Below are 25,483 nucleotides of genomic sequence, written 5' to 3'. Positions count from 1 at the left end.
TCACAATAAAAGGTTTATGCCGGAAATTCATGGTACATTTTTTGTACAAACTTTACACGTTTGCGAGTCACTTGTGGTCCATTCAGAATGAGCCCACGACCCACTTTTGGACCGTGACCCACCAGTTGGGAACGACTGTTCTAACCTGTTAAGTGAAGCGTGGAAGAGGTGGCTAATATGGACAGTGGTCGATTTATCTGACCTTACACTAGATTGAAATGCTAATTAAACTGGGAAGATTTTAAATACGTCAAACTCCAAAACATTATGCCAGTAATGTTACAAAACCTGGGCCGCTTCAAAGGACTCAGCCTATATCAGACGCAAAGAGAAATTCTCAAGATAGAACAGAGGCCAGAGCATCAGAACGATACAATAACACAACAAACTGCATGTTAGCACAAACAGACATGTTAGCAACATGAAGCTAACTCTGAAACAAAGCTAAACCATACTGAACATTTACAAAGGATTGCCAGTTAGCTCGGTTTATTATACAGCTTTTACTAATATCTACGCAGACTAGAACATGAAGTCATGATGGTACAGGCAAATTGTAATCTTTGAAACTAGCTAGTAGTTACTAAGGTTGTAAGTTACTAAATTTGCTGCTGCATATTTATAGTAGGGTATTTGGGGCTTTATTTATTTTTGGTCTTACAGTTAAAAATATGGTAAAAAACTTCAATTTCATTGTAGCCTATTTCTGTTTTTTGCCTGCTGTGCGGGGCAGTGTTAAAGCTTCAGGGAACCAGCTCAGCTAAAAATAAAAATTGTAAAGGAAAATAATGAAGATCACCTTTAACTAACAAAAGGTCACATAAATGTCACATGGGTACGGTCAGTTCTTCTTACTATATTTTACATTCCTCTGTGTGTGCAGTGTTGAACCTGACTCTCATCGACCTGCCGGGCATCACTAAGGTGCCGGTTGGAGACCAGCCCGTGGACATCGAGCAGCAGATCAGGGAAATGATCATGCAGTTCATCACCAGAGAGAGCTGCCTGATCCTGGCTGTCACTCCGGCCAACACTGACTTGGCCAACTCTGACGCTCTGAAACTGGCAAAGGACGTCGATCCACAGGGTAAGGCGATGGCGTGGAAAAGGTGTGGGGAGTAAAGGAGGCAGTAGAAGGATGTAGAAAGAGGGATGGAAGTAAATGGAGCAGGGGAAAGGGTGGCTTTGTGGTTAGTGCGAGTGACCTGAGCGAGACATGGAATCTCCATCAGCTGCAGCCAGGGATGGTGCTCAGTGTCTGCCCTTGTTCTCTGACCTCTCTGAATGTGGAAACAGAATTTCCCTGCAGGGATCGATCAAGTGTCACGTTATTATTAGAAATGAGGGGCTGAGAGAAGGGGAAAATGGAGGATAAGGAGGACATCAAAAGATAAACGAGGAGAAGTACATAGATAGAGAGGGAGGGAAAAGAATGGAGTGATCGAGGAAACACAGTGGAGGAGATGCTGAGGAAAAAGAGATGCTGCAAGTGGGATAATGAGGAAGGGTAAGAAAAGAATCAACTTAATTTAATGCCCAAAGAATTTGACCTTCAGACAGGAGAGGAGGATGAATTAGCTGCGAAGAGGACGACTTGGACAAAGTGACCTTGTGCGAGGGATGAAAAATATCAGACAAGGAGAGTGAGGTGAAAGAATACAGAAGGGAACAGGGAGAGATGGGATGCTCACAGCTAAAGATGCTTGGAGAGGATGACATGGCAGAATTAAACAGGAATAAAGAAGTAGAGGGATGGAATGGATGCAAAGCTGCATCTGGAACTGGGCAACAATGACATCTTCAAAGTGCTCGTTTTGTCGGAACAACAGTCGAAAAACGGAAAAGCAGAAACATTTAAGAAGCTGGTAAGTGTTGCATATTTAATCAGAAAGGTGGCCCATAATCCTTGATAAAAATAGTGCCTGTAAAGGAGCTGTGTGTGACATTCAGAACATGAATATAGCAGCAAACAACTATTTGCTATGTAAAGATATAGTGGAGTGACTACATCCTGAGAAGAGGATGAAGTCAGTCTCCCTCTGTTACCCTTTTCAACTAACATGGAACCGGTTCTGTCTGGTTCCTTCACCTAAATTTGAACTGTTAAAAGCATTTCAACCAAAAAATAAATTGGTTCCCCGGAAGTTTGTCCACAGCTGGAGCCAAAAAATAGCAGGTTTTTGTTGACCTGAAGTGCAAACCGTGATGACATTAGTGGATGCGTCATATTCTACAGGTTGGAAAGAGAGGATGGAGAAGTCCAGTGAGAAATCAGCGGAAATAAGAGAGCAGGCAGTGGTCTTATTAATAGTTGGTCCATGGTCATCAGCAGACCCACAGGAAATCTACGCTTGCAGGACTTCCAAAGACATGTTCATAGATTTTCTGCAGATTAAAAAAATTATGATATATGATTAATATTGACTATCACATTACAAGCAAAACCTATTCTGCTGGATTCTGCAGATTTTCATTTCTGGATTATCACTGAAAACGAGGGTCACTGTCAATGCGATCCACCATTTTGCTACTACACACTCTGTTGATGACACATTCTTGAATACAATGGTTCCACTTAAAACTGGTGGACACATGGGCTGGCTCGCGAGATAGCACCAAGGTTCCAAGAAGCCTGAATGGTTCAAGAACCAGAGCTAAATTGTTGGCAAGGGGTATGTGTGTGTTGTAATCCGAGCTTCTCTGGTCATTGTTGTGGTAGAGTATGCACATTAATGCATAAAAGTGTGTATCCCACTGGCTAGCTAATTGCTGCCGCTCTGCACTGCACTCATACAGCGGTTACCATGAATGTATCAAGAGACCTGGAATCAGCATTGAAGGCAGAACCCCTGTAATTCCTATGAAAGTTGCTCTGTGGCTTATGAAGCTAAAAACGCTCTATTTCCAGGGTATGATATTATCCAGATGATTGGCGCTGCTTCTGCATCGTTGGGCCCATAGAGCAAGCGCACTGAAGACTTCCATCCAGGCTGGCTACTTGGGGTTTAGCGCTCTGCTAACTTGAATGGAGATAAAATGATTAAATCTTTTGGCTCTTCCAGACATTCCAAATGTTATCAGATCGAATGGATCAAATCCTGATAGTGAAACGAGTCATTTGGGTTATGACGCTAAAAAAAACGTATCCACTGATTTACATACGTCTCTTTCACAAAAAGTCTTTTCGTGCCTAACGGCATCATGTGATGGACAACAGAAATCGCAGTACCACTGTTTGGCCACTCTGAAAATTTCCACATAGATGTATGTACATATGTAACTCAGCTGAAAGCCCATGCATTCCTTTGAGAACATCCATGATCTCCGACATGTTTGTGAAACTCCATTTTCCTTTTTTACTGGTCTGAATTTTGCCTTGATGGAAAAATTGAGCTTTTGTTATAGATTTCAGACAGATCATATGCACTATGCCACAGGAAGTTAGCATAAAAACAAATTAGCTAACAGACTGATAAATTGAATATAGCTCTATTTATACATTTTTGAAAACAAAAGTTTGACATGTTCAGCTAACTAACTTGGTAGCTTGCTAGCTGTATAAGATATAGAGTGCATACATAGTGGATCATAGGTCTTTTAAGAAAATATTTCATAAAACTGGCCACACACCAGACAGGCAAACCTGCTTACTTATTTGTTCCGCAAGATTGGACAGTGAAAAAAATTCAGAATTAACTTTTCTACCATTTCTGCAGTGGCATTTCTTTACATCCGTAAAGAGATGCATTTCCTGCTGTTTGCGCTATCAGCACCATTAGCTGTAAGATGCTGGCTTAGTCTGAGTGGGCGGAAGTTTGCTTCATAGATCAGCCTCTCACTGGGCGGAATGAGCCACCCGCTGAAGTCCCGCTCTACCACCTCCGGTTGTGTAGCAGTTTTCAACCGTTTTCAACACGTCCTTTACTAACTTTTGCAGTGTTTGATCTTGCGGGGATGTAGCCATTTTTCTGCCGTGGTTTGTGTCCTGTAGGCGATATTTTTGTGGGCGTGTTACACCAAAACCTGTTCCCCCCGGCAATATTTTTGCAAGCACACCGTTGCTGTGGCACTGCCAAGAACGATTGTGATTGGTTCAAGAAATACAAGCAGCTGGGGCGTTTTTTCCTCCAATCTTAAAGTGAGAGTCGGCCCAGCCAGACCTTTCTTTTCTTGAGAAAGGTCTGGTGAGTGAGACTAACGCTGACTTAACCACTTCCATGTTGAATGCTGTGTGCACTCTGAATACTAGGTATGCTCTGGATGTTACATACAGCTCCTTTAAACTTCCTAAAAGCATTTCTAAATTTCTCTTACAACTGTTCTCCCTCTTTTTGACCTCTTTTCTAGGTCTGAGGACTATTGGAGTAATCACCAAACTGGATTTGATGGACGAGGGCACAGATGCTCGAGATGTTCTGGAGAACAAGTTGTTGCCGCTGCGAAGAGGTGTGTGTGCCAGCCAGATTCACTTTGGCTATTGTACTCACTTTTTCTCTTGAAACAGTTCCAATAACTGTGTCCTTGCTCTACCTTCTTTCACTTCCACTACTTATTTTTCTGTTTATCTTGTCCGTGCTGTTGCCGCCTTTGTATCCTGGGATTGTGATTCATTATTTCTCTCAATTTGTGTCCGTGTTTATTCGTTCGCAGGTTATATTGGAGTGGTGAACCGCAGTCAGAAGGACATTGATGGGAAAAAAGATATCAAGGCAGCTTTGGAGGCTGAAAGGAAGTTCTTCTTTTCCCACGCATCATACAGGCACATGGCTGATAAAATGGGCACCCCACGACTGCAGAAAGTGCTCAACGAGGTGATCATAGATTTACTCTTGTTGCTTTCCCACAAAGCACTTTACATAATTAACAAGAGGGCGGCCTTGTTTTTTTTTTTGTTTTGTTTTTTTTTACTTGCATTGTACGGCGCATCATTGTGGGTGATACAACATTGGCAGTAGGTGGGAAATGTGCTCACTTTTTCTAGTTCAGCTCCAAATAATTTATAGTTTCACTCAGGCTGGCATTCCACATTTTCTCTGCATTTTTATTGTATGAATGTTACATTATCTATGAGTGAAAGATACAGGCTTGATCAGTAGATCACTGTACAGCCAAAATGGCAATAACATAATCTAGTTGTTGATGCTCCTGTGTGATTATAATTAATTTGATTTTGCTGGCTTTGTGTCTTCACAGCAATTGACCAACCACATCCGGGACACCCTGCCAGCTTTCCGTAGCAAGCTGCAGTCCCAGCTGTTGGCTCTGGACAAGGAGGCTGAGGAATACCGGGGATACCGACCAGATGACCCATCCCGCAAAACCAAGCAGCTGTTGCAGTCAGTGCCCCGATTTTTTCTCACAACAAGAGCATTTACATTAGATTTGGATCATAAAATCTAAGTATCCTGCAAAACATCTGATATCTGAAGAGATCATTACTTTCTCCCATGGCACCTGTTGCTTAGCAGCTCTTATTCTAGATGTCAGAAGCTGGTCTTTTATTAATCAGATTTGTGTCTTTGTTGTTGTTTTCAGGATGGTGCAGCAGTTCTCTGTGGACTTTGAGAAAAGGATTGAGGGTTCAGGGGATCAGGTGGACACAGTGGAGCTGTCTGGTGGAGCGAAAATCAATCGCATCTTTCATGAGCGTTTTCCCTTTGAGCTGGTCAAGGTGATGTGTTGCACATAGATCAAGATGGCACTGCAATAAAACCAAAACAAATGGAAAAAAATCAGCTGATGTGAAACTGTTTGACCCAGATGAAATACTGGCATTGCATGTTTCTGCAAACCACGGTTATGTAGCATATACACACTATTAGGTAGTGGATACTTTGAAACTTAATGTTTTAACAATGCTGCTGTTAACATGAGATTAGGTTTAGGTACAAAAACCACTTGGTAACGGTTAGGAAAATATCATAATTTTCTTTCAAAATTCACAGTTTTGAGCCTTAAAAGCAGCTGAAAAATCAGTGATGGACTGCTATAAAACACCCACACATGGTGGCTAAAAGCTGCTAGAAAATGGCTATGGTTTTCTACAAAACACCCATGTTTGGTGGCTAAAGAGCTGCTGGTATAACAGCGACAGGTCACTACAAAACACCCATATATGGTGGCTTAAAGCCACTGAAGAAACAGCAACGGGTCGCTATAAAACACCCATGTTTGGTGGCTAAAAAGCCGCTGGAAGAACAGTGATGGGTAGCTACAAAACATCCATGTTTGGTGGCTAAAAGATGCTGGAAAAACAGCAACAGAATGCTGCAAAACACTCAACTCACACTTGGTGGTTGAAAGCTGCTACAAAAACAGTGACAGGTCGCTACAAAACACCCATGTTTTGTGGCTAAAAAGCCGCTGGAAGAACAGCAACAGGTTGCTAGAAAACTCCCATGTTTGGTGGCTAAAAGATGCTGGCAAAACACCGTCAGGTAGCTACGAAACACCCATGTTTGATGGCTTAAAGCCTCTGGAAAAACAGTGATGGGTTGCTACTAAACACCCACGTTTGGTGTTATAAAATACTCTAAAAGAGTGAAGAAATGACTTTCAGCTAGGTGACACACTATCCACTATCCCCTCCTCCTCCCGATGACAAAGTCAGCTTATATGCTACATCACTTTTGAAATGTTGCTAAAATAGCTATGAAATGTGCAAATGTCATTTATTTATTTGTGGTTTGCATAAATGAGCAATGCAAACATTTCCCTCTGGAAACTGAGCTGACAAACTCTTTTTGTGGCTTACAGTGGTCAGATTTATGTATATTGAATCTCTTCTGGAATCCCATTGTGTCATTTTTTTAAATGTAGAATTTAAACTCCTCCCAGGTTGCTAAAACCCACAAATTCTCAGGAAAATACAGAGTTCATGACCTTATGTCCTCAAGCAACAGCAATAGCAACAGCAGTGAGTCATCTTGCTGTTATTCTGTCTTGTTCAATCTCTCAAAAATTCCTGCTACAAAGGGAAGTGCACGGGGAACAGTTGAAATAATGGCACCTCAGTATACTTATTTCATCTCATTTTAAGACAATTAAGTCTGATTGTAAAACTAAATGACAGTTTTGCTCTCTGTGTCCTTGGTTTTCTTTGCTCTGTTTCCTCCCAACTCCTCACTAACACTGTAAAATGGCCTCTTATATCCTCTCTTTATTTTTTTTTTCTTGAGTGATTTCTAAATAGCTTCACTATTATCAATACATGTCCATACTCATCTTGCAAATTCAGCTATTTTCTCTCTTTATCTCACAACTCTTTTTTTTACCTCTGTTGTGCTCTATCTCTTCATGCTGTCTCCCATGATTTACAGTTTTACAACTCTGTTCTTTGTGTTCATTGTCTAAACTCCTCCTCTGTTCCCTTCAGATGGAGTGTGATGAGAAGGAGATGCGTCGTGAGATCAGTTATGCCATCAAGAACATCCACGGTATCAGGTAGGTATTGGTCTACCAAATTAAATATGGGATTTTTAAACTGTAGCCACATCTGTTTTGTTCCCAAAAAGCACACAGTTCCTCCAAATATTTGGGATATACCCACCAGTAATGCCATCACTCTTGTCTGTCTGCCTTTCATTAAGGTATAAATGCTTTTATTTATAGCCACACATCATAATGTGTTAAAAAATAAATAAATAAATAAATAAAATACAGATGTTTAAATCTGGTTTGCAAACAACCTAAAAATACATGGTGTGGAGAGGAATTTGTGAAGAATGGAGGAGCATGATGTTGCCCTTTACTTTTACATGTTCAGTCCAGCCGCTGTGTGTTTCTATTTTAGCTCAGCAGCGGTTTGCCACCACAACCAAAAGAATTGCCACCCAAGTGAGAAATATGACATTTAAAGAAACACATTTTAGCCTACAAAAACAAAAGCTGGTCCAATATTTACCAAAGTTTTTGCACCTACCTCTTTATTTATTATTCCAATAACAGACTGGAAACAGTACAGAGTCTGTTAATATTATTAAAGTAGCTGTCACAGAAGATGAAAACCACATTTCATCTCAATTGTACATTTCCTTCCTCTTGGTGGCTTCCAGGACTGGACTTTTCACCCCTGATATGGCGTTCGAGGCCATTGTAAAGAAGCAGGTCATAAAGCTGAAGGAGCCCTGTGTCAAGTGTGTGGACATGGTCATCCAGGAACTGATTAACACCGTGCGCCAGTGCTCCACCAAGGTAAGTCTGGGTTTATGGAGGTTTGGAAGTTAAAAGAAGACAGAGAGAGGAAAAAGGGAAGAAAGGATAGTCGAAAAAGGATGAATGAATGAAAGACACTTCAATGAATGATGAGCTCACTGTTTTATTATTCATTATTCCACGTTCTTCTTATGTACCACGAGTGATAAGCTGTGTGATGTGTTTTCAGCTGGAGTGCTTCCCCATGCTGCGTGAGGAAACTGAGAGAATTGTGACTTCGCATATCCGAGACAGAGAGAGTCGGGCCAAGGACCAGGTAATGCTTGTTAGTATGCAGATACAATGGAAGGTCTGTGACATGTATTTTAAATCCATATTTACACACATATACTGTATAAATGTAAATGTCCTATATTGTGTTATTGTACTACTCTATGAGCCCCAGCAAATTGCCCCCTAGGGAACAAATACAGTGCCTAAAATTGACTTGTAAATACAAAGCTACCACCAGCAGCTGGTTAGCTTAGCTTAGCATAAAGCCTGGAAGCAGGGGGGAACAGCTAGCCAGGCTGTGTCCAAAAGTAATGAAATCCACGTAGCAGCACCTCAGCTCCCTAACTAACATTTTATACATCTTGTTTGTTAAAAAATGGCACAATGTGGTTTTATGTGCTTGACATAAACAAGCTAGCTTCCATGCTCCCATTCTATATGCTAAGCTGAGCTAACCAGCCGCTGGCTAAAGCCACACATTTAGATATCTGTGGTAAATATTGCTGCCTACAAGTGGAACTCATGGTTACCAAAAGGGAAGCCATGTACATGACTTGCTTGGTGTTAAAGTAGTCAAGCTGTGAGAGCACCTCTGCTAGGCAAAGGCAACAAGGATGTTAAGAAGCCACTGTGGCTTTAGCAAGCTAGCGAGCAGGTAACATAATGCAGCAAATGCAAAGGCATAATGACAGTGGAAATAGATGAGGACGTTGGGAATATCACCATTTTCCTCATATTTTAAAATTACAAATAAATACTATATGACTAAAATTAGAATATATTAGTTTACCTTCAACTGAAAAACTAACGTTCATGGCTTCTGCCATTTCTGCAAACATTAGCTAACACATCAAATCTTGTAAACTCTGAGCTTTCACAAAAAAATGTAGTTATGAGGTCATAAATACCACAAGAGGTATATAAATATAAACTCTACTTGTGAACACGGTAAACATGACCCCATTTGAAGGCTACATTTGAAGCTGCAACCAGCAGCCAGTAAGCTTAGCTTAGCATAAATACTGAAATTAGGTGGAAACAGATAGCCTGGCTCTGTCTGAAAGTGACAAAATCCACATGCCAGCATCTCTAAAGGTCACAAACAATTTCTATTTCTTTTGTTTAATCTGTAAAAAAAAAACCAAAAAAACATAAAAAGACATGTTGTGGTTTTATGTACCGGACAAAGACATGCTAGCTGTTCTCCCCTGCTCCCAGTCTTTATGCCAAGGTAAGCTAAGCTATTTGTGTGGTAAATATGACGCAACAACCAGCAGCCAGTTAGCTTAGCACAAAGGTTGGAAAGAGTTTAGATAAGACTTGTTAATTAATAAGCTTTGAAGGTGATAATAAGTAGATTTTGTCACTTTTGGGCAGAGCCAGGCTAGCTGTTTCCCCCATTTACAGTCTTTGTGCTAAGCTAAGCTAACTAGCTGCTGGCTAAAGCTGAAGTTGACAAAATCCATATACCAGCATCTCTAAAGGTCACTAATTAACATTTTATATTTCTTTTGTTTAATCTGTGCAAAAACCGAAGAGTAAAAATGTCACGTTGTGGTTTTATGTACCGGACAGAAACAAGCTAGCTGCTCTCCTCTGCTCAGTCTTTATGCTAAACCAAGCTATTTGTATGGTAAATATGAAGTAACAACCAGCAGCCATCTAGCTTAGCACAAAGGCTGGAGAGACTGTATGACTTGTTAATTAATACTATAAGCTTTGTATGTGTTGATAAGCTAGCTGTTTCCCATTTCCAATCTTTGTGCTAAGCTAAGCTAAGATAACCAACTGCTGACTAAAGCTACTTAGATATTTGCATGGTGAATATGAAGCCACAACCAGCAGCTGGTTAGCTTAGGTTAGCACAGAGACTGGAAACAGGGGTAAAGAGCTAGCCAGGCTCTGTCTGAAGGTGACAAAATCCACATGCCAATTGTTTAATCTGCACAGAAACTGAAGCACACAAAGACACGCTGTGGTTTTATGTATCGGACAGAGACAAGCCAGCTGTTCTTTCCTGCTCCCAGTCTTTATGCTAAGCTAAGCTATTTGTGTGGTAAAAATGAAGCAACAACCAGTAGCTAGTTAGATTAGCACAAAAGCTTGAAAGACAATGGATATGACTTGTTAACTGATAAGCTTTGGAGGTGATGATAAGTAGATTTAGTCATTTTTGGGCAGAGTCAGGCTAGCTGTTTATCCCTGTTTCCCATCTTTCTGCTAAGGTAAGCTAACCAGCTGCTGGCTAAAGCTACATATTTAGATATCTGCATGGTAAATATGAAGCCACAACCAGCTTAGCTTAGCACAAGGACTGCAAGCAGGGATAAACAGCTAGCCTAGCTCTGTCTGAGGTTGACAAAATCACTTTATATTTATTTTGTTTGTTCTGTACAAACACTGAAGAGTAAAAACAACATGTTGTGGTTTTATGTACCGGACAGAGACAAGCTAGCTGTTTTCCCTGCTCCCAGTCTTTATGCCAAGCTAGGGTAACCAGCTGCAGACTACAGCTACTTATTTAGATATCTGTACTGATTCAGCAACCAATTAGCTTAGCACAAAGACTGGACAGAGTTTAAGTAATTGGATTTTGTTTCATTTGGACAGAGCCAGGGTAGCTGTTTCCCTTGTTTTCACTTTTTGTGCTAAGCTAAGCTAACAGGCTGCTGGATGTGGGTTCGTATTTACTGCACAAACATAAGAAGTGTGGTATCAGTCCTGTCTGCCAACTCTCAGCGATTCCCGATATTTCCCAAAATGTCAGACCACTGTTTCCCTTCAATGATGACTCACTTCATGTTATTTATTCTGTGTTGTTCCAGGTTCTGCTGTTGATAGACATCCAGCTCTCTTACATCAACACTAACCACGAAGACTTCATTGGCTTTGCTAAGTAAAGACTCCATCTATCTATTAGCTTGATAAATTATGCATGAATAACCACATCAGGCTGGTGAAAACAAATGTTTAGAAGATCTCCTTTTACCCCGTCTTGTTTTTTTTCTCCCCCTCTCTCTCTCCTCTACATTCACCTTTCCCTCCCCGTCATCCCGTCTCTCCTGCTGTCCCTGTTTTGTTGTTTCTCCTCCGCAGTGCGCAGCAGAGGAGCAGTCAGACTAATAAGAGCCAGAGTTCAGCAGGAAATCAGGTGAGCATTTGTCATGTCTTGTGTGTCACACATAAACAGAAGGAGCACAAGGTCAAGGGAGTACTGTGCACCCACACAGCAGCAGGATGGCTACCGCAGAGACAAGACAGAGATGCTGAAATGAAAGAGACCTCATCCAAGATGCTCTTTTATTTTAGTAGATCTGCATGCACACATTTTATGTTATTTTAGCCTTATGATTTCTGAGATTCTATCATTATTATTTTATATTTGAGTTATGCATGGTGTATTATGTTTAGTGGGGCACCAGTTGTGTACAGTGGTTTGTTTGCTTCTTTATGATTTTATCTCAGTAAAAGAATCACACTGGGTTCTATTACTTTATGCCACCATCATCACTGGTGTTGTTGTTGAGACATTTCCCTTTGTTTGAACCCCTCCTGTGTCATCAAGGTGCCACTTTGCATTTCATCCCCATCCCTTAGTGAGAATCTCAGCTGCCCTCTTATGGGTGTCTGTTGGTGAGTATCGCTCATTGTGGGTTATGGTTTGCAATGTCATTTTGTGCCTGCAGTAACACCTCTGCCCATTGTGTGGTGCTCTCCGGCACCGCTGCTGCATAACAACCTGTCGTTTTTCTCGTTTTCCATTTGACGGGGGCCAGAATGGCAAATTGGCTTTTTATGCTACTGTTGGGCAATGTCATATTGCACTAGAAAAGTTGCCATTTTCTTTTAGTGCCACAAGGTTTCTAAATCCCCCACATTCCTTCCTGTTGCAGGCCTCCTCTCCTCCCGCATCAGGCCTGATTGTAAGAGTTTACTCTCTAACCATTTACTCTCTAACACCCCCTCCACCCACCAGCGTCCGCAGACTACAGGGGGTTGCCAACTACAAAATAGAAATTAAAATATCACTTGGTTTGGCAGTTAAATATCTCAAGTGTCAGAATTTCTTTTAGTATTCTGCCATGGATCCAGGCACAAAGCAGCCCTCTAATGTTTGCCTATGACAGAAAGGCTTTGTAATGATTTGGGTAACCTCCTTAGTGAGTCTTAGGCGGTGCGAGACTGACAGTAATCTAACCTAATAATCACTTGGCACTGTGCCTGCAGGCCTGTTTGTGTAGGGCTTGTGGGGTTAATACACCTAACACAGTTGAGACACACACACACACACACACACACACACACACACACACAGATGCTTTATTGTGCGCTTGAAGCACTTAACGCAATGGTCACTTAACACGCTAACACTGGCCTCTGCTTGTGGTATTGTGAACACAGTTCCCTGAATGAGACTGCACTGACACACAGTCACATGCTCGGCTCTGAGTGAGTCACAGAGACACAGTGACACACCTAACCTGACCTTCACACACATCTCATCGCAAGTCATGCATTGATCACCTGCACAGATTAATTTGGGCTAGCTTTAGCCATGATGTGTCGTACAGATTTGTTTTAGAGGCGAGTGAGTTGTTGTTTTTTTTTATTAAAAAAAAATCACGGATGAAGAGTCATCCTCTTGTTTTCTTGTTTTATTTTATTTACTTTTTTTTTTGCATAACAGCAATCTCTGATTTTCTGACCTCACCCTCCCCTCAGGTCATTCGCAAAGGCTGGTTGACCATCAACAATATCAGCATCATGAAGGGAGGAGCCAAGGAGTACTGGTTTGTGCTGACTGCTGAGAGTCTCTCCTGGTTCAAGGACGATGAGGTGAGTTTAAAGTCCCGGTGAAACAGACGTTAGATCGTCTTTAGCTTCTCTACTGTGACATATTTCCTAATGAAACTGAATGTTTGACCGATACACAGTTACAAGAGGGATTTAGATCAAATCCTACACCTTTCATTGGACTGCTAAATGTGGGCAGGTTTAGATTTAGTGGCTCAATACACACCTCCCGCAGCATTAGATCAGGAGGAGGACAAGGGAGAGATGAATGACTGAATCAGACCTCAGCCACATTGATTTGGACATGAAAAGAAAGGTTTGATTGTTGAAAAGTGGGCGTGTCAGAACAGTGAGGTTCTGATGGTGTAATGCTGACGGAATAGTAGTATCTGTCAGGGGGAGAGAGACAAGGCCCATCGTATGCTTCACGTAACGTTAGTTGCTGAAGCAGTACACTGTAAAATACCGTGTGCATAATCTGTTTTAGCGCAGTCTCACCACTCTCATAGCATTGATTTTGGAAAAAAGATGCTCTGAATACCCACAATGCAATACCTTTTCAGCACCAAAGAGCAGACAGACACAGTTAGCAACTTTAGTTGGAGGATTTAGCAGCTAAAGAGACAGATATTTCCCTCAGGAGTTAGAGAGGTTGTGGTCTTGACCCTTTTTTTGTGTTTTTTAAATTTATATTTAGAACCTTGATGCTGATTATGAGACAGTGTGCCCCATGGCACAGATATGCAAAAGGCCCCACTACCTGTCCTACACAAAAGCAATATACACAGACTTTGTGACAGTTTTGCCTCTTTCTTGTTGTTGTTTTGCATCTCTTTGTTGTCACTATGCATCTTTATGTGGTTTTGTGTTTCTTTGAGGTAATTTTGTTCCTTTTTCTGGTTCTTTTGCCCCTTTTTGTAGTTATTTTGTGTCTCTCTGAAGTTCCCTTTGCATCTGTTTGTGATCATTTTGAGTCTCTTCCTGATCAGTATGTGTTAATTTGAGAGACATTTTTCAAGCGAAGGCTAGGGGGCCCCTGGGTCTCTGCCTGGTGGGCCCGTTCAGTAATCCATCAATGAATAAGGGTGGATCAGATACAAACATGTGCCAACTCTTCTGAATGTCTTCTAGGTGGAATTTAAAATATTCTTTGTATATTTATCTCTCTTTTAATACAAATCTATTACAAAAAAATGAAAATTCAACTAAGACTGATGGATGACAGTCTGATGTTGTGCAGAAAGGAACCAGCAATAGCGGATAAATGACTCAGATCTCTTGGATATTTTTTTTTATAAAAACAGAATTTATTATTTTTACTTCCATCATCATTAATAATACAACAGAAAGATCAACAGCAGTACACTGGTTTCGGAGAAAAAGCACACCGTTTGCACCACTCTGCATCGACAGGGTTCAGCATTCGGCCCGTGCTGCTGGCTTATTTGGCGGGCTGATGTCTATCTGCCTGTCTGTGCCTGCTGTACAGGTTGGAGGATATTCTGCACAGCAAGTGTAGATAGGCAGACACACTGCAACTCCTTCAGCCAGTTGGTGTTGTTGCTGCGTTGTTGTTTGTTTATTGGACCTTGTTTAGTCTCCTGCCAGGGTGCAGCTCTAAGAGAGATACACAGAAAAGAATTTGGATTTGTGCACACGGATAGAGACAATACTGTTCCCTCCAGCTCAGAGTGTGAAATAGATTTTTATGTGGTGCCGTTTGTGAGAATTTAGCCTGTGTGTACGAGTCACCATGATGGAGCAGTTTACTGTATGAATTACATATGTGAAGAGTTTGGCCGTGGTTCTTGTCATTCAGTCCTTCTTTCCATTCACCTTTCCCTTTGTGTTTCCCTTCTTTCCTCCTCCTTCCTTCCCCACCTCTTTCCACTGGGATTCGCTTCTTCTTTGCAAATTTGGAACAGTCCCAATCCCAACCAAATGTTCACTCACAGACACCCAAAATATACGGACGCACACTCAGCCCTCAGACAGCACATGGGCCGTGCAGCATCGGGACTACAGATTGTCATTTGATACGTTAGTGTGGTAATGTAGGAAATTATAGACTCCGCTGGCTTCGCCTTGTATATTTCTGTTTTACACCCCGTGAACTTTCTATAGTCGCATGCACGTGCACACGTGCGGATGCACACACACTTGGCGCGCCCTCCTCCCTCTCTTGGTGCGGTTGGCAGTTACTTTGGAACTGCTCGCATTCTTGGCAGGAAAATCACAAGTTTTTAATCCAAACATCAGCCTCCAGTGTTTCAGCAGAGAGAAACCCCTTTATTAAATATCAATATCCCCCAGTTTCTGTCTCTGACCCTCAGCTTCATATCGCTTCATGGCACTGAGTCACCATTTTGGCTCGATCTAAAGTGTAATATTCCACATGCAACAGTAAAAAAGTTGCACGTCCGCTCTGAATTTTTATACTTTCACCACAAACCAACAACAAGAACCCACCTAAAGAGACGCTCATTTAACTGAGTGGTCAAACGTAACACATCCTGTGTGTACGTATATTCTTTGTGCACTGGGGCTTCATCTGCAGACTTTTCCTACCAGCTTTTTGCAGTTATTTGACACCACAGCAATCTAGTTTACATCAGTGTCCTTTGCCTTAAGTCTTCCAGCTCCATTTTGGCCACCCACTGAAATAACTTCACTAGAGGTGTCTGACTATATTTTCAAACTGCACTTGATTGATTGGCCCTCGCTCCTTTGGCCTGTGTTAGATGCTTTGCAGCCACACTCGCTCCTCCCCCTTCCAGTGGACCACATCTTCATCAGAGGCTAGCAGCCTGCACACTTACTCATTCATGCTATAAATTATGTGAGCTTGCTATTTTGTGAGTTTTGGCTGTAAATTCTTTCTCCCTCTGGCTGACAATTTAGTTGTTTTTTTTTAACACTTTTGTTTTTCACAGAAAGTTGTCAAATCTGCAGTTAGTGTTGAGATCTGGTGATGTATGTTTATTCCAACAAAGAAGTGAAAAGGAAGTGGTGAGTGTTAGAATGCACTTAGGACGTAATACAGATGGACATAGATCACATACAGATTATAAAATTGATTTAAAATAGCAAAGGGTGAGAAGGAAGGAACAGATGCAAAATAAAACACACATCTTGGAGAGCCAACAGAGAGAGCGACACAGAAAGACAGACTGACAGAAGAGGGTCCATGCCCAGTCTAACCAATGTGCAGACTACTGTACACCAGTATGATAATGAACAGGTAGTCTGAACACTGGGTGGACGGAGCCGGAGTTAAGAGCCAGGCCTTGTGCGCTGTTTTCCAGATGCTCGCGGGCGGCTCTGCCCTCCCTTCGCCCCTCTCCATTTTGGCAGCAAGGATCCCGTCTATCGAAAACCCCCTCAAAACTGCCATTCGCCTCATCCACGTTTGCTGCCTTCCCCAGCCTTTTTGGTGCACGTCTCTTGGCGTGTTTATTTGTTTTGGTAGACGTTTGAGCTCTGGGTCCCCTCGCGGTCCGTTTTGGTCATGCCGGCCATGAAGAGTATCCAGCCTTGACGTGGCATATTCGCTCAGACGACTGGGACAGACTGGCTGCACGTTCAGGGAGGGGATATTACAAAAAAGAGGGAAAGAGAGAGACGGAGGGGGGGAGCGAGTGAGTGAGGAAGGGAGAGGAAGAGAGAGGAAGAGGGAGGGGACACGTGTGACCATATATGGGCTGTAGTGACCCCTTGGGGGATACAACCCAGAAGAGTCTGCAGAGTTTTCTTGTCTTCTCCTCTCTCCTCATCTTCTTTAATTCTTACCTGGGACCATCTACCACCTCTTTCCGGACCTTCAGACCAGATGTGGGCTTTCTTCTGCAAATCTTTTGCAAATCCACTTTCTTCTTCTCGATCTCTCCTCCTCCTTCGCCCGCCGTCTCTTTAACTTCTCCCTCCTTCCCTGGTTCTCTGTGTGCTGCTAAGCACTACCAGATGTTGAGTTTTAACGCCAGGCTGTCATTTAATCTCTCCCTCTCTCACTCTCTCTCCCTCCTTCTTCTTCTTCAAAAAAAAAATCAGGCAGGAAGTGGGCCCCTCTGGAATGGAAAGAAAAAATATTGAGAAAATATAGAGGGGGAGGGATAAAAGAAAAAAGACAGAGAGTTAAGAAAGATGGAGGCTAGGATGGAGGGTAAAAATGGAGAGCAGAGCTTCGTCAGCATCCGTCACAGGCCTTGTGTGAATGTGTCCCAGCTGTGCTTGAGCTTCTACCTCAGAGGATGAACATGTTTGAGCACTGGACCTCCAGCGCTCACGTACATCTGCGTTTTTCCCCGACTTACTCAGTTTACTCAGCCTATAGCTACCAGCTCAAAACGCACCGTGAAGAACGACTGTGTCTTGACCCACACTGTAATGACTTCCACATGTGCTCTCCTTCTCCCTTTTCTTTCTCTGTCTCTGCTTCCCCCCCTCCGCTACCTCCCACTCTCATTTCTCCCCCATTCCTCCTCCCTCCTGTCACCCCCTTTTCTCTCTTCTCACCCCCCTCTCTCCCTCTTTAAAAACCTGATTTCACCTTTCTCTTATGGACGTATTCTTGCACAATTCTGCGGCAATTTCATTGCACAAGAGTTCATGAAAATAACAAATTGCATCAGTCAGAAAACCACTCACGATCTGTACCTTCTGTTTTCCTCATCCACAGGAGAAAGAGAAGAAGTACATGCTCCCTCTGGACAACCTGAAGGTCCGCGATGTGGAGAAGAGTTTCATGTCCAGCAAGCACATATTCTGTATTTTCAATACGGAGTCAAGGTCAGCTCTTAACATTTGAATTTCTGCTTTTCATGAGGCTGCAAATAAAACTTTTGACAGTGATCACATGCAGTAGATGGAGTTAGAGAGTTCAAGGCCTGTGTGCTGGAGCAGCGGCTGAAATATGTTTTGGATTATGCGTTTTGTACAGTATGTATGCATCTATGCACGATTGTAGACTCGGCCAAACTGGAGCTATTTCTCACAGATCCACGGCTCAGTTTATGAAGTTTGTCCTTTATAGTTGTTGTGTTCAAGATTCACAAATAAGTGTGAAATAACTGTTTACAATAACAGGCCTGAACTTTGAGTAACTAGCGCAGAACATCCTGTTAAAAAACTTTATGGTAATTCAGTTTCTTCATCCTTCTTGGCTCCAAACCCAAGAAAGGGTTAAACAACAAAATATCCCACATGGAAGGAGGCACATAACCTAATACTATCAATACTTCCAGATGTCAGAGTTTATATCTTTTTGTTGAACACTTTTTGTAACAATGGGAAGCATTGTCTGCATGTGTTCTTTTAAATAAATATTCATTCATAGATTAGTTAGATTAAATTGTAATGTTTATTGAATTCAACAAGTGAATGTATTTTCTGCTGGTGTTTAGGAATGTGTACAAGGACAATCGCACACTGGAGTTGGCCTGTGACTCTCAGGATGATGTGGACAGCTGGAAATCTTCTCTCCTACGTGCCGGGGTCTATCCTGAGAAAGTCGCTGCGGTTAGAAAACTCTTCATTCTCCCCTCAGTTGGTCTTTTACTCCCCAAGTGACTGTTTCTTGCCTTCTGTTGTGTCTGATCCTAACACATTATTATTTACTTATTCAGCTGTTCTCTTTTAAGGCAAGGCAACACTAGAAATAAACACATTTGGCAGATGGCAAACATTTTACCCTCAACACTTTGGCCTCTCTCTTACACCCTATGCAAAGCGGCACACAGTGCAGCACAACCATTATTGCAATCTTATAAGTTTAGTGCAGCTACACTTTGCGACATGGATCTGTCTATGTTTGGGTTTAGCGCCACTGCATCATTTCATGCTGCATTTCTATTATAACAGCTGTCACACTGGGAGATGGTCATCCCAAATTTCAGACACTATCAGAATTTTATCCCAGACTGTCTTTGATTGCAAAACCGTGACATCAGCTGTCCTTGAACCTCTCTCACTGTGCAACTCAGGACCACCATTTTAGAGCCACAACCAAAGATATCGCCGCGGGTCTTTCATGATGGTCATCTTTTGCTGGCACAGCCCAAAGTCCGTAAAAATGCACATCAACTGTAGGATTTGAGCCCATTTTAGAAATGTTGTTTAATACCAACTCCCACTGTATAAGTAAACTGTCTGCAATGTAAAACTGAAGATCATGATTTATGTACTCACACTGTACAGTCTGATCATCAAGCCACAACCTCAGTGCTCACACTGTACGTGTAAAATTAATAATGCGGACTATTCTGGCTATTGACAGTTGTCAACACAGATTCATCTGAACACCTCAGGGCTGCAGGCAGGTGGAGGTTTGCTTGCTAGCATAGGCACCGTTCCATTAATGTAGAGACAGATGTCCCAGTAAGAGCCTGAAAATCAATTTCTGTAAAAATGGGTCAGCCGAAGTTTTGATTCTCCCTCTATCTCGGTTTCCCTCGCTTTCTCTCTCTCCTCACAAATATGCACACACACACACACACACACACACACACAAGTTAGCAAGTTAGCAGCACCAACAAAACAGGTAGGTATAGGCTTCATTGTGTGATTGATTAACACCAAAAAGCACTGATCTTGGGGAATAGACCTGTGGCTTTGCTTCAGCTGTGTGAGAGCTTGACCATGGCTGACCAAAATAACTGACATGTCAGAAATTCATCTGAATGTCTGACAGCCAGTCGGGAACAGCTGATCAGGCCTTGAGCGGTCTTTGCTCCCCACTATATACCGGACAACAAACAATGTAGTTTGACACTAAAATGAGTCGTGTGGCTATAAAATTGGGTCAAAAACCGGCTCTAAATGGGAAGTGTATGTCCCGCTTCAGTAGCAGGCAGCAAGTGTACTTGGGCCCATCTGTTCATCCATGGATGTGTACATCTTATTATGAAGTGTGGTCAGACACATTGTTGACGTATTGCTATGCAGAGAGTGATTGCACTGTTGACCAACAAAAACCTGATCTAAAGTCAGAATGGTGCGGTATGGGTGAAAATAATACATCATAATACATCATTAATGAGGAATATATCAATGACATTCTTTAAAATGTGAGCATAGCGCAGAGCAGAGCTGCAGAGCTGCTGTCTGACTCCCCATTAAGAGAGACACTGTGCGCATTTATGCACGAGGAGCAGCGTAATGTCACTGATTGTATCAGAAGCTTAAAGTTCACTTCATTTTCCTCTGTCAAGTTTATAAACACAGTTTAAAGTTTTGCTGCTCATATATTCCACGATATTCACTGTTAATGCTTTACTCTCAGCAGAAAATGACTCCTCCCCTAATTTGCCGAATCCGCTACGTTAACATTAGTGTGCCAGCTGCAGACCCACCTGGCTTTAAAGGGAATGGGAGATGACCTGAATTCATGTTACGACCAAAACACACCCTATGATTCATTAAGGGACCAAATACAAACCCTTTACCTCTTGTGCCTTACTTTACACCCAGATTATATTCTGTTAAATGAGCAAAAGTAGAGCTGGACACATCCTAAACACACCCTGCATGTAAGATCATGCACTACAGATCGTTTGAAAACGGCTGTCGTAATTGAAACACAAAAAATGTCAGCATCCCATATTAAGCAGTCAGTATCTTTTGTAAATATATGCACTTCTGTCTCATTTTCTCTGTTTTCGTTGTTTAGAAAGTATTTCTCTTTTCTCCCTCTCAAGGTTGAGAACGAGACCACCACCACCACAGATAACTTCTCCATGGACCCTCAGCTGGAGCGTAAAGTGGAGACCATCCGTAACCTGGTGGACTCCTACATGGCGATTGTCAACAAGTGCATCCGGGACCTCATGCCCAAGACCATCATGCATCTCATGATCAATAATGTGAGTAAAGATTACTCAGATGTTCATTTATATGGGCCGTGGAGACAGCTTTCCTCTGTTATTATTATACTACTAATATTAATGATATTAATAGTGACATGGCAACATCTGAGTGGAAAAAATAACCTCACAACTCTGATCCATCATCCTGCGCTGCCTCTTCCTGCCAACAGGTGAAGGACTTCATCAACGCTGAGCTGCTGGCCCAGCTGTACTCTGCAGGTGACCAGAACGCCCTGATGGATGAGTCCCAGGAGCAGGCCCAGAGGAGGGATGAGGTGCTGAGGACCCACCAGGCTCTGAAGGAGGCCCTGGCCATCATTGGAGACATCTCCACCTCCACCATCACCACCCCCATGCCTCCACCTGTCGACAGCTCCTGGTTGGCAGGATCCGGTGGTCGCAGGTACTGGAATTAAACTGAACACATGCATCCTGTAACCACTTTAGGTAAAAAAAACATTGTTAGCTGTGCTCTTTCTCACCTGAATGTTATTCAGCACTTCATCCTTTCCTCTCTCCAGGTCTCCCCCAGCCAGCCCCACTGCCCCCAGGAGGATGTCTTCAGGCCAGCGCCCAGCTCCCCGAGGGGCTCCGCCACCACCAAACCGCCCAGGACCCCTGGGGCCCTTTAATAATAGTGCTGACAGCCCTCAGGCTCCCAGCCGCCCTAACAGGGCCCCTCCTAGCATCCCCAGGTAAATACAACCTTAACATAACTCATCTGTTTGGAGGACACAAAAAAAGCTCGTCTGAAGCCTTTATGAGCGTAGGAATGAATAAGGCCTGGTCCACATGTGCATGGCCCAGTCCTGCACAGGTTTGATTTTCAAGACCAGCTCCCGAACTGGAGCGTGACGTGCAATAACCACCCTGTTTTGGTCAACACACTGTTGAAAATAAAATATCCATCCAAATGAAAAAGCAGAAACAAAACTGAAGAGCATGCCAAACCAGACAGGTGGCAGTATAACGGCAAAGCCACGCAAAGAAGAAGAATAAGATGTTGGCCAAACAGAAGCCTGAATAAAAGCTATTAGCAGAAGGCTACCTGGATCAGTGACCTCCGTATTCTGACCTTAATATAGTTGAAGGGTAACTGTACATTTATGTGTCGCTATTTAAAAAGTCTTTGTTAGCTAGGTTAGAGCCAGCACTATTTTGGTCACATCTCTTTTGCTGCCTGACAAAGAAGATAACGTCATACACTGTGACACTACAAGCCAAAAACTGTGTTTTCCCTGTCTACACGTCAACACCGAAAGTTAATGAAAATCTTCACCCTGGACGGAGTTTTACTAAATGTCCATTTTCAGTGACCTTAACAGAATTATTATGTGGATGAAAGGCAGAAACACATAGAAAAAGCAACATTTTCAAATATACGTGTGCGTATGTGGACTAGGCTTAAGAACCATAACAATTTTAAGTAGTTGTATCGTAACTCATCAAGCTGCTCAGTTTTGTTTTTAACAATCTTTACAACAAAATTTTGGCTGTTTGAGATATTGACGAAGTTAGTTCTGTTTGTACTTTGAAACATCCTCTTAAACTCTCAACTCTTAAATTCATGTGAAGACCAAAGGTGTTACAGTGAACTAATACTGAATTAAAAACGAAAACAAGGTCTCCATACGGACCAAGCCCTTCCGGTTTACCTCCTGGGCACTGCCGAGCCGTCCTTAAGCAAGGCAAAGGACCCCCAATTGCTCTGGGTGCCTGTTCGAGGCAGCCCCCCTCACTCTGACATCTCTCCATTTAATGCATGTATAGGTCCTGTTTGTGCATGTGTGTGTATTTCGGACCTGTGTGTATATGACAACAGAGTGGGGAAAAAAAGAATTTCCCCTTAGCGATTGATAAAGTATGTCATCTTCTTCTCCTACTTCTTCTTCTTCTTCTTCTTCTTCTTCTTCTTCTTCTTCTTCTTCCACACTGGACCTCTAAACAACAACAAAAAAACTAAACTTAGAACAAACCCATCTCTGGAATCTAACTTAAATTGAAGTGAAAACAAAAATAATAAATACAAAAGAAAACTACAAACATGTAATAGTTACAGTGAAGACTAATCTCTTCTCTTTTCTTGTCTCCCTTTGTCTTATTTCCTGTTCTCCTCCCATTTTCTTTCTCATTCTCTTTGGGAATCTCTTATCTCTGACACTCTTCTCTACACATTATCATTCATTCTCTGACCCAAGCCGGCGGCCCCCGCCATCTCCTACAAGACAAGCCCCACCATAAACATCTAAATGGGTTCCTCATACACTTATCTCCCCCCCTCCTCATCCATTCCACCCCTCCTCTATTAGCCATGGCTCTGCCGTCCTGGTCCCTCCTTAGTGCAGACGCTGAAGTCTTTGATCCCTTGACCCTCAATTTCCTGCCAGGTGACGATGTCCATATATCTATGTACAGTATGGTACTTGTCTTGTGGTGTATGTGTATGTGCGCTTGTTGCTCGCCTGTGGTCCAGGTTTGCTTAGCAGATCCACTACCCAGTATCGGTCCCTGGAGCCTCTACCTTCCCCCCCTCTCCTCTCAAACCCCTCACCAGGTCAGTCACTACCCCCACTTGCTGCTTCTACATGAAAATACGCTCAGCAGTCGTACTGCCCTACTCATTCCAAAATGCAGCATGGCACATAAGCTGCTTTTATTGCATGGGAGTGTGTGTATGTAGAGTGTATGTGTGTGTGTTGTGTGTGTGTGTGTGTGTGTGTGTACGGGGGAGGGACTAATTTGCCTATATGTAGGCTGGGTTTGATTTAGTATTGTATTAATTTATTGTATAATGCCCCCTTAAGTGTTAATTATCAGCTTAATGTTCTCCTAGGAACAGAAGTTGTATCTTAGTATGTGTGTGTACGTGCGTGTTTGCGTGCGTAACTCCGTGTACGGGTGTGTGTGAGGATACGTGTGCATGTGTGCTGTCCATCTGCACGTTTGTTGGCGTTTCAGTTGTATTTGTTTTCATGGTCAAAGCTGTTAACAATGAATCATAAAACCCTCGGGGGTCAATTTAATGTTGGACTTTTGTGAGTTGTTCCTGTGTTGTAGTAGCAGCCATACACACATAGCAAGGCTGAGGAGCACCTTCAGTATTCTCTATATGGAAACAGCCTCAATAATGCATTTAACCTCGTCATAGGTGTCCACCTGTGCTGTACCAATGGTCAAGTTGTGACCCTTGCAGCCTTAAGCTCAGATTCAGATGCTGACTCGTGAGACGGGAAAGAAAAAAATAACACACACCGTCTTGAACGAACATGCATTTACATGTTTCCATTTAGCCTTTTTCTCAGGTTTGAAACATGCAACTCCATGCCCATCCCAAACTCCTCCTCTTTTCTCGACCCCTTCTAGCCTCTCTTACATCCTTTTCTCTCACAACCATCGAACCCAGTCGGTCAGTCAGCGTCTCCATCAGAGCTTAAGGTGCTATTGTCAATGTTCAAGTGCTTCTCTGTCAGTTTGTTATTGTGTATGTGGGCCTAAACTGTGTTCTGATGTATATAGGTAATGATAAGGAGATACTGTACCTGTGGACTATTAAGACCTCATCAAGGATCCTAGCGCTTTAATCGTTCTCTGTGTCTCTCTATTCACTAAATGCTCTCTTCTCTCTAATTTAGACTGCCTTACTGGCATGAATTACAACTCTGTATTGCCAAAGCTAAATGTAGACAGAGAATTGGAAAGTTGAAAAAAAAAAAAAAAAAAAAAAGATCTGCTGAAGACCAACGATGAAATGGTTCCAGTTGTAGTGAGACGGCATTGTTACGCAGAGGGCATAAAGTTAAACTGGGGAATTGCATCAGTTGTTATTTTTCTGTGTCTCTGTATCGCTCCTCAATAAACTTCTTCCTCATAATGTCTCATTTTGTCAACAGAGTCTTTATTGTTGAAGCCACGGTGTGTATGCACTGCAGACCTCTCACTGGAGTGCAGCAAAATAATGTTTGCTTGTTTACTTACTGACTTATACTGAGGCTTAAAGGGACAATTCACCCAAAAGTCAAAAAAAATTTTCCTCTTACCTTACCTCTTACCTGATATTTGTGAGTCTAGCTTGTTTTAGTGTGAGTTGCAGAGTGATAAAGATATCAGCTGTAGAGATGTCTGCCTTCTCTCCAATATAATGGAACTAGATGGCACTCAGCTTGTGGTGCTCAAAGCGCCAAAAATAAATATTTAAAAAACTCAACATCAGTGTCTCTTTCCAGAAATCATGACCTGGTTACTCAAGATAATCCACAGACCTTGTTGTGAGCAGTTTGATGGAGGAACTTTTTTTTTTTTCTACTGAGCTACACCCACCAACCGTATCACCATACAGAAGGAAGTGTGCATCTACTCATGAGGCATTTTTTAAAGGTGGGAATGTAATGCCGTTATTCTGCCTC

At 42.4% G+C, this 25,483-nt stretch overlaps 1 protein-coding gene across 2 annotated transcripts in view; it reads left to right on the top strand.

The window, feature by feature from the left end:
• Positions 1–24,843, top strand: part of dnm3b (dynamin 3b) — a 47,398-nt gene extending 22,555 nt beyond the window's left edge. For both annotated transcript variants that reach the window (XM_049598602.1, XM_049598601.1), the window contains exons 5-21: positions 884–1,087; positions 4,348–4,446; positions 4,651–4,811; positions 5,194–5,336; positions 5,536–5,671; positions 7,376–7,443; positions 8,055–8,193; positions 8,384–8,470; positions 11,253–11,323; positions 11,524–11,578; positions 13,150–13,263; positions 17,897–18,006; positions 18,621–18,735; positions 20,913–21,077; positions 21,251–21,483; positions 21,602–21,775; positions 23,279–24,843. In XM_049598602.1, coding sequence (XP_049454559.1) covers positions 884–1,087; positions 4,348–4,446; positions 4,651–4,811; positions 5,194–5,336; positions 5,536–5,671; positions 7,376–7,443; positions 8,055–8,193; positions 8,384–8,470; positions 11,253–11,323; positions 11,524–11,578; positions 13,150–13,263; positions 17,897–18,006; positions 18,621–18,735; positions 20,913–21,077; positions 21,251–21,483; positions 21,602–21,775; positions 23,279–23,321 — 2,117 coding nt within the window. In that variant the 3' untranslated portion in view covers positions 23,322–24,843. The remainder of the gene's footprint in view (positions 1–883; positions 1,088–4,347; positions 4,447–4,650; positions 4,812–5,193; positions 5,337–5,535; positions 5,672–7,375; positions 7,444–8,054; positions 8,194–8,383; positions 8,471–11,252; positions 11,324–11,523; positions 11,579–13,149; positions 13,264–17,896; positions 18,007–18,620; positions 18,736–20,912; positions 21,078–21,250; positions 21,484–21,601; positions 21,776–23,278) is intronic.
• Positions 24,844–25,483: the final 640 nt, after the last annotated feature.

This window comes from Epinephelus fuscoguttatus, linkage group LG15 (genome assembly GCF_011397635.1).
Source record: "Epinephelus fuscoguttatus linkage group LG15, E.fuscoguttatus.final_Chr_v1".
Taxonomy (NCBI): domain Eukaryota; kingdom Metazoa; phylum Chordata; class Actinopteri; order Perciformes; family Serranidae; genus Epinephelus; species Epinephelus fuscoguttatus.
Note: the sequence above shows the minus strand (reverse complement) of the source record. Positions and strands in the feature narration are given on the sequence as shown.